The sequence below is a fragment of the Zootoca vivipara genome, chromosome 16, assembly GCF_965207765.1.
Source record: "Zootoca vivipara chromosome 16, rZooViv2.hap1.1, whole genome shotgun sequence".
In the NCBI taxonomy this organism is placed as follows: Eukaryota; Metazoa; Chordata; class Lepidosauria; order Squamata; family Lacertidae; genus Zootoca; species Zootoca vivipara.
Genome location: NC_142599.1, coordinates 38,296,741 through 38,314,457, shown reverse-complemented (window position 1 = coordinate 38,314,457; position 17,717 = coordinate 38,296,741). Strand labels below are relative to the sequence as shown.

Here is a 17,717-nt window from a genome sequence, read left to right as displayed (position 1 = left end):
CACTCTGAGTTGCAGCAGCTGGGGCCTCTGAGCAAGTGTGGAGCTTGCAAATGTAAATAGAGTACAGTGGAACCTCAGTTTTTGAGCGTCTCGGGAGCCGAACAATTTAAAACCCGAATGCCGAAAACCTAGAAGTAATTGCTTCTGTTTTCGAACATGCCTTGGAAGTCTTAACAGCTTCTGCTGCATGCTTTCCCATTTGTCAATGGATTTTGCTGACCGCCCCTTGATCCTAGGTTTTTTTTAAAAGCAATTTATTAGATTTTCCAATTAAACACATTTAAACAAAAACAAACCACACATACAATCACAAACACAGCAACACATAATAAACATAGTAAACACAAAAAATTTCTTCTTAACATCTTATCAATCATTACAGTTTTCTTTGCTCTGCCGAGCTTTGACTTCCCTCCTTCCCCCTTGATCCTAGGTTTCTGAATGTTTCGCAAGTCGAATGGTCTTCTGGAATGGATTATGTTTGAAAACCGAGGTTCCACTGTACTAAAAACAAACTAGGAACAAACAACATAACACAGACTCCCCTTTGCTAGCTCAGGGGAAGGAAACTTGATGCTTTCCAAATCTAGCTGGATTCTAGCTCCCATGGAGAGGGGTGGGCCACAAGTTCCCCATACCTCGATCTAGTTAGATCCTGGTTTTTAGAACATACCGGCAGCATTTTGCTTTTGTGTGCTTTTGATACTTCAGGTTTTGCAGAGCTTCAAAATCATGGACTACAGCTTGCTCGTGGCAGTCCACAACATCGACCTGGCTCAGCGGGAGCGTGCCGTGGCAGATGGGGTGGCCGTGGCGGACACACGGCGGCCAGCACCCCAGAAGGCCCTGTACTCCACAGCAATGGAGGCCATCCAAGGGGAAGCCCGGCGAGGTGGCACTATTGAAACAGATGACCAGTAAGTCTCTGGCTGCTTTGGAATGGGGGTGCCTAGCCAACCAGGCAAGGAGCATGATCTGAGTCCCTTTGAGAAGAGCCTGGTTTTGTTGCCTGCACTGAATTATGCAGATGAAGGACACCTGCATATTTGATTAACTTCGTGCAACATTTCATGCTGATGAGAAAAGTGGGCTGTAGCTGTCCTAGAGAACAGGTTGGAGCTCTAAATTTCATGGGGGTTGGGGTTGGCAGCACCTCAACCACTCGCCTTTGAAATGGGCCCCCCGGAGAGTTCATGTGCCACAGTCTTCATTTTTCCTCCTGCATCTGTTATCTCCAAGGAAGCTGCCATATGCCAGATCAGTTATGTTTCAGAAGCAGGTCTCTGAAGCTAAACTGCTCTGAGTTCTGAAGAGGTGCATGCAATCCCCAAAAGATTTAGATGCTTGGGGTGGAGGGATTGATACTTCTAACCCATAGGAGCCATTGGGGGGGGGGTGGAGGCAGATGCTTGTGGCAGGGGAAGCCCAGCCAGATGGGCGGGGTATAAATAATAAATTATTATTATATTATTATTGTGAGGTCCAGGCCCTGGATCCTGTGAGCTGCTCCTTCCCCTCGGAGGCTCCTTAGATCAGCCATTAAACCAGTGCAACTCAGTGCATTTCCAGTTGCTTTGGGGGTTTCCGAGAGACATTAATCTCAAATGACTGGAGGGAGCAGCAGGTTGGGGAAGACCGTGTGACAGCAGAGGAGTGGTTATCTCGGCCTCAAACCTAACAAAGCCTTTTGTTCAAGAGCTTTCCAAATGCCTCTCCCCAAAACTGTTGACCTGGCTGTTCTCATGCTGCAAGCCAGTCATTTTCCCGCTTTGTGTGTGGGCATTTGGCCAAGTGCCAAGCCAGGCCCAACTGTTCCCAATGGGCTCTGCGTGGGGCTGAACCACAGGGGTGGGAGCAGTGGGTGAAAATGCCTTTTGGCTGGGCTGGGGCACCTTCTGAGACTCTTCTCTTTTTTCCTTTTCACCTCTCTTGCCCAGAATGGGAGGGATCCCGGCCCGGAACGCCAAGGGGGAGAGGCTGCTTCTCTACGTGGGGATCATCGATGTGCTGCAATCTTACAGGTGAGGAGTCAACATCTTTGTATTGTGATGGCTTTGCTCGGCTTCCACAGTTTCAGGCAGTATTGCTTCTGAATACCAGTTGCTGGAAACCCCAGGAAGTGATTGTTGTGCTTGAATACTCCTTGTGGGTTTCCCACAGGCATCTGGTGGGCCAGTGTGAGAACAGGATGCTGGACTAGATGGGCCATTGGCCTGATCCAGCAGGTCTCTTCTTATGTTCCTACCACTTCATCCAGTCATTGCCAGCCTGGGGTCCTCCAGAGGTTGCTGGACTACAACTCCCATCATCCCTGGCCATCACAGATGGCAAAAGCTGGAGGCCAAATGCAGCCCTCTGGGCTTCTCTGCCCAGCCTTTGGGACTCACCCACCAAAAGAACCCTTCCCCTTGAGAACTGTGATCGTGCCTCTCGTTTGGCTGGATGGGGAGAGGTGCCTTTGTGTGTGTGAAGGTTTTCAGCATCTGCATAGCTGGACTGTACAAAGACCAGTCCATTGCTCCTCCTGCTCTGACCTCTGGCCCCATCTACCACTGGCGTGTGTGCCCTCACTCCCAAAGTCTTGCCATGGAGAAGAAAACAGCCCTTGGGTTGACAAGTAGTTCCCCACCTCTGATGTGGCTAACTGCTGGCTCCCCAGATGTGGCTAGACTCCCAATTCCCATCTAGAAGTTAGAGGACCCCTCTGAAAGGGACAGGTCTTGGCCTTCCCTAAGGGCTGGGCTTTTCTGCGTTGGGATTTTATCTCAATTCCAAGGAAAACTGCTGCCTTGCATTCCCCCAGATACAAAACTTACTGTGGCTGTGAGGAGATGCAGAGGCAATCAGTTCAGCAGGCTAAAGCCTGACAATTAAAGCCGTCAGTGCGGGAGTCAGAAGGGAGCCCAAAGAGGTGCAGGGCTGCCTTCGCCACCTAGGAAAATAGCAAAGGGCAAGCAATGAATCTCCTGCTCTCTGGAAGTAATTAAGACTGACTAAGCAGGCTGAGCGGGCAAGCCCTCACAAATTAGGCTGCACATCAGGTTGAGTTGTTGTGCCGAGGGAAGTGTACAGGAAGTGATAACATGGGGTGGAAGTCAGCGAGAGGAAAGGGAGCAGGCGGTGGCTTGCTCTGGCCAGGAATTTTCTCAATGTATTGCACTGTTAGCAAAGTGTTTCTGTGGCGCCAAGGCAACAAACCACTTGGTGGTGAGTTGCAGCCAGTTAAACTTCAGAGTGAGGGGTGTGTGTGTGCGTGTGTGTGTGTGTGTGCGTGCAGAAAAAGAAAAACCCACAAAAGTAGAAATCAGCCTGGTTTGTGTATGAGATTCGAGGCTAACCAGACATGTTTAGAATCAGCCATTTTATTTATTAAGAATTGGAATAGCAAAACCAGGGGATCCAGGAGCAGACAAGATAATCCTCCTGGCGAGGCCTAGAGTGTCCCTCTGGAAGGAAGCTGAATTTGGGAGGCTTGGATTACAGGCAAGTTGGATAGCAGGCCAGTGGACAAAACATGGGGTTAGGAAGAGTAGAAGGTTGCTTCGTCTCCTCTTCTTCTGCCCTCCCTCAAAAAAATGCACTGATCTTAAAATCTGTGAGGCTAACTTGTCTCCACCTTTCAAAATCTTCCTTACTAGGTTCATTAAGAAGTTGGAGCACTCGTGGAAAGCCCTTGTTCATGATGGGGTGAGCAGCCAAAACCCACTGCTTCTTGTTGTTCTGTCTTGTCTGGGAAGTGCTGGGTGGTGACGATTGTTTGCTTTACTTCTGAAGCTGGAGGAAAGCGGGGTGTAAAGGAGAGAGAGAGAACGCTATTCCCTTCCCCCCGCTTTTGTATGTCAATTTTGGCCATCATTTCTTTGGGGTGTGTGGGGAGACCAGAGCCTGCAGATGCAAGGATCCAGGCATTTTGTGGTGTTTTTTTTATTTGTTAGCTGCCTTGAGTTTCTTCCTAGAACTAGATGTTGTAATAGTTTGTTGTTGTTTTCAGTAAATAGAACGATGCTTTTGAGGTGAACTCTCCTTAATGCTTTTGGGGTGGTTTCTCCAGAGAAGCCCACCTGGCACCAAACATCTTTTTTGGGCACCAGTTTTTTACTTTTTTTGCTCCCAGAATTTTCTGGCCTACAATGGGCCCTTTTGTTATGAATTAATCATTTTCTGATCAGTTTTTTTTCTGGCCATGTATTGTGTAGATGTCAGCTTTTGAGGTTGCTTTTTTCTACTATGTGGGCAAATTGTTGCTGGTTTTATTCCGATTTAAATTTTGTTGCCTGGGGTTTTTTTTTTGCTTTCATCCTTGTTTACTTGATGTGACTCTTTGCTGTTTGGCTCTTCATTGCAGGATACAGTTTCGGTTCACCGGCCCAGTTTTTATGCAGAAAGATTCCAGCGGTTCATGTGTAACATTGTCTTCAAGAAAATCCCTTGTAAGTTACTTGGGTTCACTGGTCACAAACGTACCCTGTTCTGGGTGGGTGGAACTCTAGCAGGCTTTTCTGGGCCATCTCTGAAAATAGTGTGACAATTCTGCTGCATTGATGCCTTGGAAGGATTCCCAGCGGACCCAAAATAAACCCTGCCATACTGGATGGTACATAATCTAAGCAGTTCTTAGTCCAGGGCATGGGACTTTTGTCTCTCCAGATGTTTGCAGGACTCCTATCACCATTCCTATTATTATTATTATTATTATTATTATTATTATTATTATTATTACTACTACTTTCTGCCCTTCCTCCCAAAGGAGCCCAGGGAGACAAACATCAAAAAGTTAGAGCAGTACAAATTAAAAATAATTGCAGAGTTAAGACAATAAGAAACCATTGGAGCTTCTAAAAAACCTTGACAAGCAATAACCATGCTGGCTGATGGGAGTCCAACAGCGCCCAGAAGGCCGCAGGTGGTCGAGAAGCCATTGAAACCTCTCAGTTTGGCTTTTTGGTTGGGATGTTTAGGGAGAGAGGCTGAAGCTCAGTCATAGTGCCCGACTTTGCCTATCGATGGCCCCTGGGTTGACTCTCCAGCCTATCTGGTTAAGGCTGCTGGGCTTGAGTGGGGATTTGTACCGTGGTCTCTCCCCAAAGAGAGCATCCCAAAGTGAGCCACTGAACTACAGTATGTTGGACATTTCAGTTCCACACACACACACACACACACACACACACACACACACCCCAGTCCTAACTTGGTTATTGTTGAGTCACAGCTACTTAAAAGGCTTTCTATTTCAAGTGATTTGAGTACCCCCCTCCACCCCTATATTTTGTTTGTGTTAAGCCTTGCGCCTTGCTTAATAGGCAAGACGAAGGCTGCCAATAAGGCTACATCTGGTATACACGTCTCTGGTTTCTCTTTCCCTTTCAAAGTTAAATCTTCCCCTTCGAAAAAGAGCCGGTCTGGTGCAGGACCTCCCCGGCGGCCAGGCCAGGGTGGCGCCCCATCCCAGGTGCAAGGGCTGTGCGAGGCAAAAGCGCAGTTCACGATGGAGGCGGAAATCGAGCAAGGTTGGTGGCTCCCCAGAGGTTGGGGGGAGGAGTTGGGGGGGGAGGCATGTCAGGACCAAGGCCTTCCTGCCTGTCCCAGCCTGACAAGCTGTGGCGACACCCAGATGTGTCTTCATCAGTTGCTTGGCTGCAACATTTCATGCTTCAGGCGGGGAGGTTTCATGCTCCCTGCATAAAAACCCTCCGCAGAGACAGGGAAAAGACCTGTTGGGGGATCCAGACTCTTCTTTCATGCCCCTTCCGTGCGTAATGGCTCTGCCCAGTGGTGGATTTAGTGGGGGGGGGCTTCTGTTTGTCTTTCTGAGCATGATGCTGTTCAAACTAGTCTGGGATGGAGTGGGGTAGGGCAGAGACCCAGAGGAAGTGGGTAGAACATTTTGTTCCAGGTTCAATCCCCAATGGTGTCTCCAGGCCGGGCTGAGAGAGAGAGCCATGGAGCTCTGGAGAGCAGCTGCTGCCAATCAGTGTAGACACCACTGAGCAAGCTGGCCCAAAGGTCTGACTTGGTACAAAACAGTTTCCTATGGTACTATCTAAAGTGAAGCAGGGATCTGTTGTTGAAGCCTCTTCCATCTACTGCACGGAACAACACCAAGGGTCCCCCCCGGCTGGGAGTGAATGAGAAGCCAAGGGCAGTTCCTCCTAGCAGATTCCAGGCTAAGGCATGGAAGGAAGAACAGGGAGATGAAGATGCCAAATTACAATGTCCTCAAATTACAGCTTTAAAGCTTGAGCACCCCTTTTCCCTCTTCCTCAGGTTCCCAGCTGGGCCGCCCTGACCTTCTCCCCCACACTCCCCTTGCAGAGGAAATAAACAGCGACTCAGCTGCCACAACCTTATCCACCTCCTCCTTGGGGAGCAGAAGCCACGATTCACCAGCCAACAGGTAAGGCTGGGTCTGGCTGTTGGCTTCTTGTTGACTCGCAGGTTTTCCGTACATGCACGTGTGGAAACCAGTCTGCCGTAAGACTGTTTGTAGTGAGAGTGGGTTTATTTTATTACAAAATTAACTGTCACATCCTGCGATCTAGGGCTGAGGATCTGCAGGCAGTGGTCATGGCAGCCCAGATTTGCAGCTGGCTTTCCCTGATGGGAAGTGGGTGCCTTGGGAAAGTGACTGAGGTGTGCTGCACCAATCCTTTGATCCCTCCCCTCCCCTGTAATAGAGCAAATTTATTTGGCTGTGGTTTGCATTCTTCTCCCCCCTTCTTTTTGCCTTCGAAGCTGGCAGCTGGTGGGCCAGCTGTCATCCCTCAAGGAGTGGGGCCTGCCTGCTCTCATCGACCTTTAGTCTACTATGTCAAAGTTCAACAGGGAGATGAGGGACACAGACACCAGGCCGCACCCAAGGTTCAGAGGCAGGAAACTACAGAATTTCAGGGGTGTGGGTGTGCAGGGGGCTCTCGCCTTCGCATCCTGCTTGTGAGCTTTTCAGGGAAGGCATCTGCTTGGACAGGAAACCAAAGCAGACAGACTTTTGCTCTGATTCAGTTGGTCTGTTCATAGAGCTCCCCAAGGGCTTTTCGGGGGGGGGGGAGTGTTACGAGAAGCTGTAGGATTAGGACAGGGGTCCCCAGACTTACCGGCGTTTGGGCCGGTTCCCACCACGCCGATCGCGCGGCGGGCCGGAGGGCGGGGGAGCGCGCGCCTGTGCGGGCCGGAGTGCGGGGGAGTGCGGGCCCGTGCGCATGCGCAAGGGCGCTTACTGGCGCGACGGCGCGCTTCCAGGGTGGGAAAAGCGCCGAAAATCCGTTGTGCGCATGCGCGTGGGTCTCCCCCGACCCGGAAGTGCACCAGAAATGACTTCTTCCAGGTCGGGAGAGGCCCATACGCATGCGCACAAAGGATTTTTGGCGCTTTTTTCCCAACCCGGAAGAGCACTGCCGCGCTGCGCACCGTAAGAGCGGGCGGCAGCGGCGGGCGGCGGGGGTCGTCGCGGGCCGGATTGGCCGGCTAATTGGGCCGCATCCGGCCCCCGGGCCGTAGTCTGGGGACCCCTGGATTAGGACTTCACTTCTCCCTCGCAACCTCTCCTTGCTTAGGAACAAACACCCAAGCAGGCTGCAAACCACATTTGATGCCCCAGTGTCCAGGCAGAACACCAATCTAGACTGGTTGTTTTGTCACAAATGTCACAAAGACCCTTGGCAACATCTTCAATATCTTAAGATTTGCCTTGCGGGGCAAGAGGATTTTGGTGTGCGAGTTCAAAACTACTCCTGTATTTAGCCCAGCCCACCCTGCTAAGCTTAGTCTTCAGCTGCACGACCAGCAGTATTGCCATTTACGACTAGCTTTTTTAAAAAGTCCCTGTTTTAATTGCAACAGGCTCTTCGCCAAAAGCAGTTTTGCTCGGGGGCCTTGTGACCTGAGCCACCCCCTGCACTTGGGAATCTCCCCTTTAAAAATATAAATTTGCACGGCATGAACAGACAGAGATGAGGGAAATCACAGCTTCAGGTGGGGAGCTGTCAGGTTTTGTTGAGGGCGCTTAATTGAAGTCACTCATCAGTTGTGGTTAAAAAGTCTGTCTTGTCTTGCTTCTCCCCCCTTTTGCACTTTATTGGATGAAATGCAATTGCGCTTTCTTGACACAAATATACCACGCTAGCTTAATTTCTCTCTCGCCACCCTTTTCATGTAATGTTCCTTCCCCTCTCTGTTGCTTTATCACCAATCCCCAACCCAGCCTCACCCCCCATTTGTATTTCCTTAAATTCCCTCTCCTGATATGTAATGAGAAGAGGAGATTTAAGGAAATAAAAAAGGGGTGATGCTGGGTGGGGGGCTAATAGCAGCTCCACCTGCTGGTTTTTTTTTTAAGGGTGGGGGAAATCCCTCCTGGACTAATGATTACAATTTTATTTGCATCTCTTGCTGAATCAGCAGCTTGGAAATTGGATTGTGAATAGCAGGGGTGGGATTCTTCTCCAGGATAAAGGAGGAAAAAAGAGGGAGAATATATATGAACTTTTCTTCTCTTGGTTCAGCCATGCTAGCTGTTTTGTTTTTCCCCTCCTTTTCCAAAAAGTATTGTGCAAAGCAGCTCAGATTCCTAGATCCTCACCACTCAGTTCATTGCCACTGAGAATCAGGCATGCTCTCCATCTTTCTCTCTCTTTTTATTTCTCTGTTTAGGTCGATAGGAGTGGAAGTGCACAAATCAGGTACCTCAATGGATCCGACTCCAGAGAGCTCCTTCCCTAGGTGAGGGGTGGGGGGCCAAGACCTTAGTAGCTGTCTCTTTTTCACCTTTGAACTTGAGGAGGGGCTTTTCTGCTGTCCTAATTGGGTGATGTTTGAATTATTCTTAACTTGTGCTGAAATGGCTCTTTGCTGTGACTGTACGTGGCATGGGCAGAGCAGGAATCCATGCCTTGTCTCCTCCCTGCCCTCCCCATCATCCTTAACCATCCTGCAAAGGTTCCTGTTGATTGCGGCCCAGCCTACCCACACCTGGGATGGAGAGCACCCCACAATGTGGACCCAAAAGATCCCCAGAGACGTCTGGGAAAGAAGGATACTGGATTTGAGATCGGCCATTGGTCTGATCCAGCGAAGCTGCTATTCCTGCCTCCCTGCCCACCCAGTCAGCCATCCAGGCTTCTAGCTGCCCCAGAAAGCAGACTCTAAAGGCTGGGCCTGGCTGCTGTTCAGATGGCTTCCCTGGGTTTCTCACAGCTTGGTGTCCAGCTGTGTTTTCAGCCTTGCCCATATAGAATGATGCACTTAATTAACCCTTCCCCCTTCCCCTTTTAATCTTTGCCTAGGTTACAGGCAGAGCTATGCAGACATGTGTTTTAGCAAGACCAGGTTCAGCCTCAGCAGTAGCCGTAGGTGAGATGAGACATACGCAGACCAGCCGGTGGGGCACTTTTGTTCTATTTATTGACAAGTTCAAAAACTGTTCCAAAAGGAAAAGAAAATTGCTCATAGATTAAGGGAGGTGGAGACTGCCTTACTTTGTCTGTCTTTACACACACCAGGAAGCCCTTAGGAGGTGCTTTTAGCACCCCTTCTCTGTAGGCCTCGGAACAGATTATGGGATTAAAGAAATAAAAAAGGCACGATAAGCTCCTGTCAGCCAACTTCTTTTATTTTGGGGGTTTCCGCCCTACCCTTCAAATAGATCTCCAGGACATCTTAAGAAAACAACAGCCACAATCAAAACATACAAATGATACATTTTGAGAGAGGTGTGTGAAGACTGCACAGAAATGAAAAGGCAGGATCAAAAACACCTGGGGGGGGGGACCAAGGCAGTTTATCCTGTCCTCGAAACAGCATCAAGGGGAGCCTCCCTGGGGATTGTGTTCTGGAGTTTGGGTGCCACTGCTTCAAAGGCAGGGAAACAGCGTTGGCTGTGAGCAGTTCACCTGACCACCTTCCTGCCTTGCACTGACCCCTTGGGGTTCTTCCACAACACATTCCTCCTTCTCTTTCTCATCCACTTTTAGATGACCCCCATTGTCCCAATTTTGAAGAGCTTCTCCCAGCCCCTGTGAAGATTGGGGGGTGGGGGGGTGGGATTGGAGCTAGGTATTTGTGCCACCTTGTGAAAAGGCCAGTTTGTGTTTTGCACAAAGTAAAGTAAGCTTTAAAAAGCTGGCAAAAAAATGTTTTAAAAGCAGGCTTCTTCCTTTGTTCCTTGCTACACAAATACCCCGCCCCCCCTATTCTGCCATCTCCCTTCTTGGCTGTCACAGCACATAGCGTGTTTTCTTAGCTGAAACAGGCTATAGAAATGCAGCACATTTTAGAGAGGGTGCCATCACTTGCCTTTTTTACTTTTTAAAAGAAGAGGTTTCCTTGACCCGGAAGATCTTGTGGGAAGGGAAGGAGGTGGGGGGTCACTGGTGTGTGTTTAATAGAGTAAAGCCGTCTAAGGAATGATGAAAGGTCTGTCTCTTGATCTCTACATAGGTCACAGGAAAACAGCTTATCTTCAGAGGTAGCTAGTTCAACGTTCTCCCAAGTAGGTGAAAAACTCACCCTGTCAGACAAGGAAGGCATCAATGTGCGGTGTCCCAATAATACCCTGGAATGGGAAGAACCTCTGGACCTCCAGATGTTGCCAGACTACAGTTCCCATCATTATCATCATCCCTGAATGTTGGCTGTGCTGGTTGATGGGAGTTGGGAGTTCCAGCAATCTCTGCAGGGCCACAGATAGTGGTCACCCCCATCCCTTAAGGCACAGACCCCTCCCCCCGGCGTGGAATTGCAAGTTGGAAACTGCCTTGGGTTTGGGTTTTTTCCCCTCTTTCGTGGGATGTTGAGTCACATTCAGCAAAATCTAATTCCTGCTCAGCCAGAAATTTTTCACTCAAGACTTTTGCACAGTTTTAATTCTCCTGCATGTAGAAAGCTAGTTCATCAGGGAGAAGGGGAGGTTTGCTGCTTGCAGCAATTTTCATTTATTTTTTATAGATGATCCCCAAATCCATAGCTGTCAAGTTTTCCCTTTTCTCACGATGAAGCCTATTCAACATAAGGGAATTTGCCTTTAAAAAAGGGAAAACTTGACAGCTATGCCCAGATCCCATCAAACTGCCACCTGCAGCCAAGACACAGACTTTCTCTCTCTAGTGAGATCAGCTTCTTTCTGCAGCTGAACTCTCTCTTGGTTCAGGTTGGGGCAGAGAATTGGTCTGGAGAAGTTAACTGGATTCAAAACAAGCAAGATCAGAGAAAGAGCAACAGGAACCTGGGAAGAGCTAAGCAAGCAGCTGTATAGAAATAAGATCCCACCTTTCATCCCCGTGTGCTTCAAGAGTTACTCTTGTTAGCAGCAATAAAGTTTTTGACTTCTCAAATGCCCCCTCCCCACCACCCTCCATGGAAATGATGAATGGGGAGGAAGCTTTGGTTTTTACCAGTTGGTTTGGCTGAGATTTTTTCCTGTGTGTTGTGGGTTAAACTAATCAACAAGGAGCTGATCTTTCCCCTTCCTGCAGTGGAGGCGAAGGAAAGGCTCAGCAGCCCTGAGACCCCTCTGGGAACCAGCAGGAAGCTCCTTGCATCTTGATGGTCCCCTCTTCTCTGACTCTCACATGCTGCTAAAGAGCTTCCCTTGGGGGCATCTGGTTGGGCTCTGTGAGAACAGGAATCTAGACAAGATGAACCTCCTTTGGCCTGATACAGCTGTGGGGTTCTTTGGGGGAGAAGCCCTTACTACTGATCAGCTGGCCACTTATGGGGAGGAAAGGGATTCCTTTGTAGCAAACACCTGCCCATGAAAGCTGGTACCATAAACGAACACCAGTCCTGTTTTTGAGCAGCCTTTGCGGTGTAACCTGGGGAGGGTACACTTCATAATCATAGCGGCCTTTTTTAAAGCATCTTCTTTTCTCCCCTCTGCCCCCACCCAGCATTTCTCCAGGACCCTCCGCACCAGGACGTCCCTCTGAGCTGACGGAGCAATTTGAAGACTTGCCAGAGACGGAGATCAGCTTTGTAAGTTGTCTTTTTTAAGAGAAGGAGGGGTCACCAGCTTGGTGCCCTCCTGGCAGCTGCATTGGACTCTTGGAACTCACGAAAAGCACTGGCAAACCTCAGGCACTCGGGGACCCCTAGTTGACTTTGCCTATGCTTATTTATTTAATAAAATTACACACCACTGTATTGTAAAAAGAAGAAGAATCCCAAAGCAGTTTACAAAGAGAATAAAACAGTAGAATTAGTCATACCTTGGCTCCCGAACGTCTTGGGAGTTGAACGATCGAAAACTGGAAGTGAGTATTCTGGTTTTCGAGTGTTCTTTTGGAAGCCGGACATCCAACGAGGCTTCTGCGGCTTCTGGCTGGCTGCAAGAGCTTCCTGCAGGCAATCAGAAGCCACACTTTGGAAGTCGAATGGACTTTTGGAACGGATTCTGTTCGACTTCAGAGGTATGACTGTATCCATAAAAACAACTATTAAAATGTTCAAAAGATGAACATCAGCTAAAAACACATTAAAACATACATCCACATTCTGCATCCAAGTCTGGGAAGGCTTGTCTAAACCAAAAAGAGTACAGAGAAGGTGCTGCTTTCAATAGGCAGGGAGTTCGAGTTACGCTGCTGCTTGCAGCTGCCCTGTTAAGGGAGTTCCCACTTCCAGGGCAACTCAAGAGAAGTTCCGTTTTTTAGCCACAGTAGTTAAATCAAACCCCAGAAGATCAGAACCAAACTCGATTCAGTATTTGCACTCTCTTAGGTGTACTGCCAAGCTCCTGATCCCCGTCATTCAGAACTGGTACTACTTTCCACTTTTTTAAAATCCTCATTTCTTCCCAAGGATATTTCAGTTTGCCTCTTTCCAAAAACAGCATATCCTTTTCTCCCACAATGCATCACTCCACCACAGAAATCTTCTCCTAAGCTGCAGGCACAATCTTCCTGAAACCTGCCTAACTCCCTTTTCTTTCTTTCTTTTTGCAGTGAAATATCATGGGGTGGATTCCTTCTTTAGACATGAGCGGAAGACTTTCCTCCACACACTCTGCGTTGTCTGTGGAGCACTGAACCTCCAGCCCTTCCCAGGCTGCTGATACCTAGAACTTTTAAGTGATCCGAACAGACAAAACGGGGGGCTCAGCCCCTCTCTCACACACACCTGCGGCAAAGTAGTGTTATCCGCCAACGTTCCTGAAGTCCGCCGGGTCTCTGATGGGGGACCCTAGGTTTCCTCTGGCGCAGGCAGAAGAGCCTTCCCTGAGCCACAAGGGTTTTCCAGGCTGTGTCTCAAGAAGGGACAGGTACCCTTCTAGGTGGTCCCAAATGCCTGAGCAGAGAACGTCTTGATGCTGCGAAGGGGCTCCTCTCTGTGTTCCCGATCCTTCACGGGAGCGGGGGGGGGGGAATCAGGGTGTCTGTTGGTCTTGCCCCACTTGGAACGCTTTGCAAAAATATGAACATTGACATTTTATTTTAAACTTGTATTTAAAACTCCCCCCCCCCTTTCAAACTGCCGTATTGGGGTGATGGTTCTTTAGGTTCTTGTTTTTTAAAGTATGTCGTTTTTAGGTCAAGAAACTTCCGATGCACCAAGAACAGCCTTTTCTCCAAGGGGTCCAATGGAGAAACTATCCTCTTGGTGGGGGCGGGTCACACATCCAATGATGTCTTGCACATTTTTAAATCTTGCTTTTTATTTTAGTGCAAGCGATAGCACCTCACCCCCTTTAAACTCTACTGTAAGCACGTCTGCTCAGAAGCAAAAATGGCCAGATGCTGGTTTTTAAGCCTTCAGCATTTTACTAGCGGACCAAACTTAATCTCCCCTGGCCTTTGTGAGGGAGGAAGACACCTCCCTTTCTCAGTATTAAGTCCTTTAAGGGACTCCAGACTTATAAACCTCCTTTTTTTAAAAAAAGAAAATTTTGAAATTCCCTGGTTTCTGGTTTGTTTCTTTTTAATTATACATATACACACACACATATATCTTCCAGCGTTCCAGCTCCTTTTGCTTTATAAAAACAGCCCACTTCCTCCTTTGTACGTAGTGAAAGTTTCCTACCCCGTTCCAAGTTGCGATGCCCTTCAACTATGAAGAAAGCAACTAGGTCTTTAAATTAGGGGGAGAGAGAGCGGGGAAGAAGGCAGCACAAAATTTTAGTGAGAGAATCACTAAATTTTCCAAACAGGAGCCCCTTCTGCAGTTTGGAACATGTGTCATGCCATACTTTTTTTAAAGTAATGTTCTACATTTACGGTCAAGTTGAAATTATGACAGCCCTTTCCTCCCTAGAGAATTCCACCAAGAGAATTTATATTTCTCCTAAATGTATTTTTTTATATCTCCCCTGTTGTCAGTAATCACAGTAAGAAGCTTAGAGGCTTATGAAAACAGGCTGGTTTTATTCTGTTTAAAATGTTGATGTATAGCGGAAGTTCCCTCCGTTCCACCGGAACCTAAACTTGAAGCAAAACACTTTCTTTTTTCTGTAAGGAACAGGGAGTGCCCCACAAGTTCACATAACCCCCCCCCTTTTTTTCAGTGCCTGATGTGGATGTAGCCAATTTTTGACTACCCACAGTTAGCTTTTCACAGGTGGGCTGCACCTTAGGGACAGCCAGGGTTAGCCGTTATACTCGGCCCAGGCTTGACAAGTGTACCTTGTTTAACTCTGAAAAGGGGGGGAGGAAGGGCGAACGGAGCACTCTTGGTCTCTTAAATTTGGTGAAGAGATCAGGAAGCATGACATGTCGGGCATAATTGGTTGATTCTATTTTTTAAACAAGCAAACAAAGTAGGGACATGGACAAATCCTATTTTGCATTCATAATGCAGAAAAGTAGTTAAATTCCTGCAGTTTTTCTAGCCATACAGAACTCCAGGTGACAACACAGCTTTGTGTTTGGAGAAATTACTTCCTTGCCTTACCCTGCCCTCTCCACAATTCTCTTTAAGAGTTATATTTTTAAGTAAATGTCTATATTAGACACCCTTTGACTCTTCGGAAACATCCCCAGAATCGTCTATTTTTGTCCCGCAAGGAGGAAAAGAACACAAGGTTTTTTTGGTTTGGTTTTTTCCCCATAATGTTAATATTTATGAAGTTGTATTTAAGTGTATACTTCCACACACCCCAACCCCCCCCCCCAAAAAAAAGGTGAGGTGAGAGGAGTGGGATTATTTCTATAGTGTTACGATTTAATGACTTTGCTTTGACTGGGTTTTAAGGAAGCAGCAAGCACAAGTTCTGGTGTTTTAAAAGAATTGGGGGTGGGGAGACAAGCCACGCCTTGTATCTTTTTTTGAAAAGCTCCACATCAGCCTCAAGAAGTGAGTGGGACTGGTTTCTCATTCAGCGCTGGGACTAACTGCCATTACCTCCCCTCATCGGAGGCGGGACAACTGAGGACCAGCCGCTTCACGCAGCCACATCCATGACTTGTTTCTGGCGCAGAGAGAGAGAGTGAATGAATGAATGCACGGTTGGGTTCTGGACCTGTCCAAGCATCCTTGTAGCCACCCATCTCGATGTGCCGTGCCGTGGATTTTTGTAACTTCGCCCCTTGTGACTCTGAGGCATATCATTGCCTGTTCAAGTGGATGTTGAAACCCCCTTCCCCTCGCTCTCTCAAAACAACAACAACCCACACTTGTTTTATCAGCTTCATCTGTCGGACACGATGGGGCGTAACATGCAGTATGCTACTCAGTCCAATAAAGCCGTCTTTATTTCTTTTAAGAGTGTCCGCCTCTGCTACTGCATTTGTACATTGTTGTCATTTGGATCATGTGCGTCTCTTTTATGCCCACATTATGCTTGCCTGCTCCCTGAGGTCTCCTTACTTGCAAGTAGGGTGTCCCGCCGCTGAAAGGCGCCGATGGGGCTCTTACCCCACCCAGGATTGGATCTCTTCCCTTGCTCTGGGGGGCAGAGATCCAGGAGATTTTCTTGCATGATAAACTTGGTCGCAAAGCAGAAACGGAGGTGGCCTTGCAGCCTGAAACCCAACCTACCATGCAAGGTTGTAAAGTGTGAAAGGAGGCGAGGATTGAAGATGTGTGCCTGCCGCTCTGAACTCCATGGAGGAGAAGGAAGAGTGGAATTGGAATTTAGTCATTTACATTCCCTCCATGTCACTATCCAAATTTTCCCCAAGCCACACAGTTCTTGGTTCCTGCTTTGAACCCCTAAGTAGCCTGCATGCTTCGTGAACTCTGTTTATGTCTCTTGCTTGTAGCTTGAGGATAGATTGGGGCGTGGTTCAAAACTAGCCTGGACAAATATCAAATTTGCATTAGTTGCTCCGCCCATTTTGCCTCTGGCCCTCAAGGTTATTTAGAAGGCAATGTGGCCCTCATGCTGAAGGCATTCCCCAACACTTGCTCTAAGCCTACATCAGAGGGTTGCTGGGTCCCAACCCATGTCCATCAGCTGATGTCTCTCATGATGTCATTTGATGGGCAGGAGGGCGCCATTAAATCCCGCCTTGACTCTGGGATGTACCCATACCTCCACTTTGTGATGTCAGGTGATTGACAGGTCGGTGGCCCTGCTGACCCAGCCACCAGATTTGGCCCACAAGGAAGAAGGATCTTCTGGACCATAGAGCCAAAAACATTTCGCAGCCTTGGCCTGTAAGGGTAGCAGAGACATTTTTTCTAATGGGCAAGTGGGAGGATTTGAACCTGGGTCTCCGCCGGGTCCTAGCCTGATGCTCTAACCTAGGTATGGATCTGTTATGAAACGAATGTGTAGTCCACGTTGCTTAGTTTTTGAGGCTAGTAGACCCAGTTTCAGTCTCATGACACAAAACTAATTATTTTTTGTGGTACAGTGGTACCTCTGGTTAAGAACTTCATTTGTTCTGGAGGTCCGTTCTTAACCTGAAACTGTTCTTAACCTGAGGTACCACTTTAGCTAATGGGGCCTCCCACTGCCGCCACGGTGCAATTTCTGTTCTCATCCTGAAGCAAAGTACTTAACCCGAGGTACTATTTCTGGGTTAGCGGAGTCTGTAACCTGAAGCGTCTGTAACCCGAGGTACCACTGTATGTATGTTTCAATCCCAAAGAATCAGAAGCACAGATGTTGCAATGGTGTAGTGTTGTGGTAAATTGGCTGTTCTGCTGTGGGTAATGGAATTACCCCCACCCCTTTTTGTAAAGAGAGGTCAAGACCCTAACTAATATAATAATAATTTACTTACTTATACCCCTCCTATCTGGCTGGGTTTCCCCAGCCACTAGAGGAATTAACAATAAGTACTTAAGTGTTCAGCCTGTGGGAAGTGAAATTACAGGGAACCACGCAGAACAGGGCCGCCTTGGTTGTGGAACACCTGTGGAACACCCTTTAAATGTCAAGGAAATAAAGAACTTCACACATTTAGAAGGCAGCCCTGTATAGGGAAGTTTTTAATGCTTGATGTTTTTATTATGTTTTTAGATATGATGTTGGTCGCCCAGAGTGACTGGGGCAATCCAGCCAGGTGGGAGGGGTATTATTATTATTATTATTATTAACAACAACAACAATTTGGATACCAAAAATGTAAACTCATGAGCAACCCCATTGATGAAGGTAACATTGGTTACTCAGACCTCGTTGCTGGTTGCAAAGACAGATCAAGCTTCAGCCCCCCCCCCAAAAAAAGAAATATAGGTCCCCCACTGCTCTAATCACTAGGCCGCCGTTTTATTTTTATTTTCATTTATTTAAACAGGCAGGAAGAGGTGCAGCTGGCGGTGGCAACTGCGCCTGCGCCTCT

General features: G+C 48.0%; 1 protein-coding gene across 16 annotated transcripts in view; it reads left to right on the top strand.

Moving 5' to 3' along the window:
- PIP5K1A (phosphatidylinositol-4-phosphate 5-kinase type 1 alpha) overlaps window positions 1-15,688 on the top strand; it is a 43,897-nt gene extending 28,209 nt beyond the window's left edge. For 6 of the 16 annotated variants that reach the window (XM_088659718.1, XM_088659727.1, XM_088659728.1 and 3 more), the window contains 11 exons: window positions 712-917; window positions 1,938-2,021; window positions 3,639-3,687; window positions 4,346-4,430; window positions 5,370-5,507; window positions 6,265-6,394; window positions 8,647-8,675; window positions 9,279-9,345; window positions 10,432-10,483; window positions 11,880-11,964; window positions 12,933-15,688. In XM_088659718.1, coding sequence (XP_088515844.1) covers window positions 712-917; window positions 1,938-2,021; window positions 3,639-3,687; window positions 4,346-4,430; window positions 5,370-5,507; window positions 6,265-6,394; window positions 8,647-8,675; window positions 9,279-9,345; window positions 10,432-10,483; window positions 11,880-11,918 — 879 coding nt within the window. In that variant the 3' untranslated portion in view covers window positions 11,919-11,964; window positions 12,933-15,688. Of the gene's footprint in view, window positions 1-711; window positions 918-1,937; window positions 2,022-3,638; window positions 3,688-4,345; window positions 4,431-5,369; window positions 5,508-6,264; window positions 6,395-8,646; window positions 8,716-9,278; window positions 9,346-10,431; window positions 10,484-11,879; window positions 11,965-12,932 lie in introns of all 16 variants that reach the window. The other 10 variants (XM_088659726.1, XM_088659725.1, XM_088659724.1 and 7 more) reach the window with 5 other exon arrangements.
- Window positions 15,689-17,717: the final 2,029 nt, after the last annotated feature.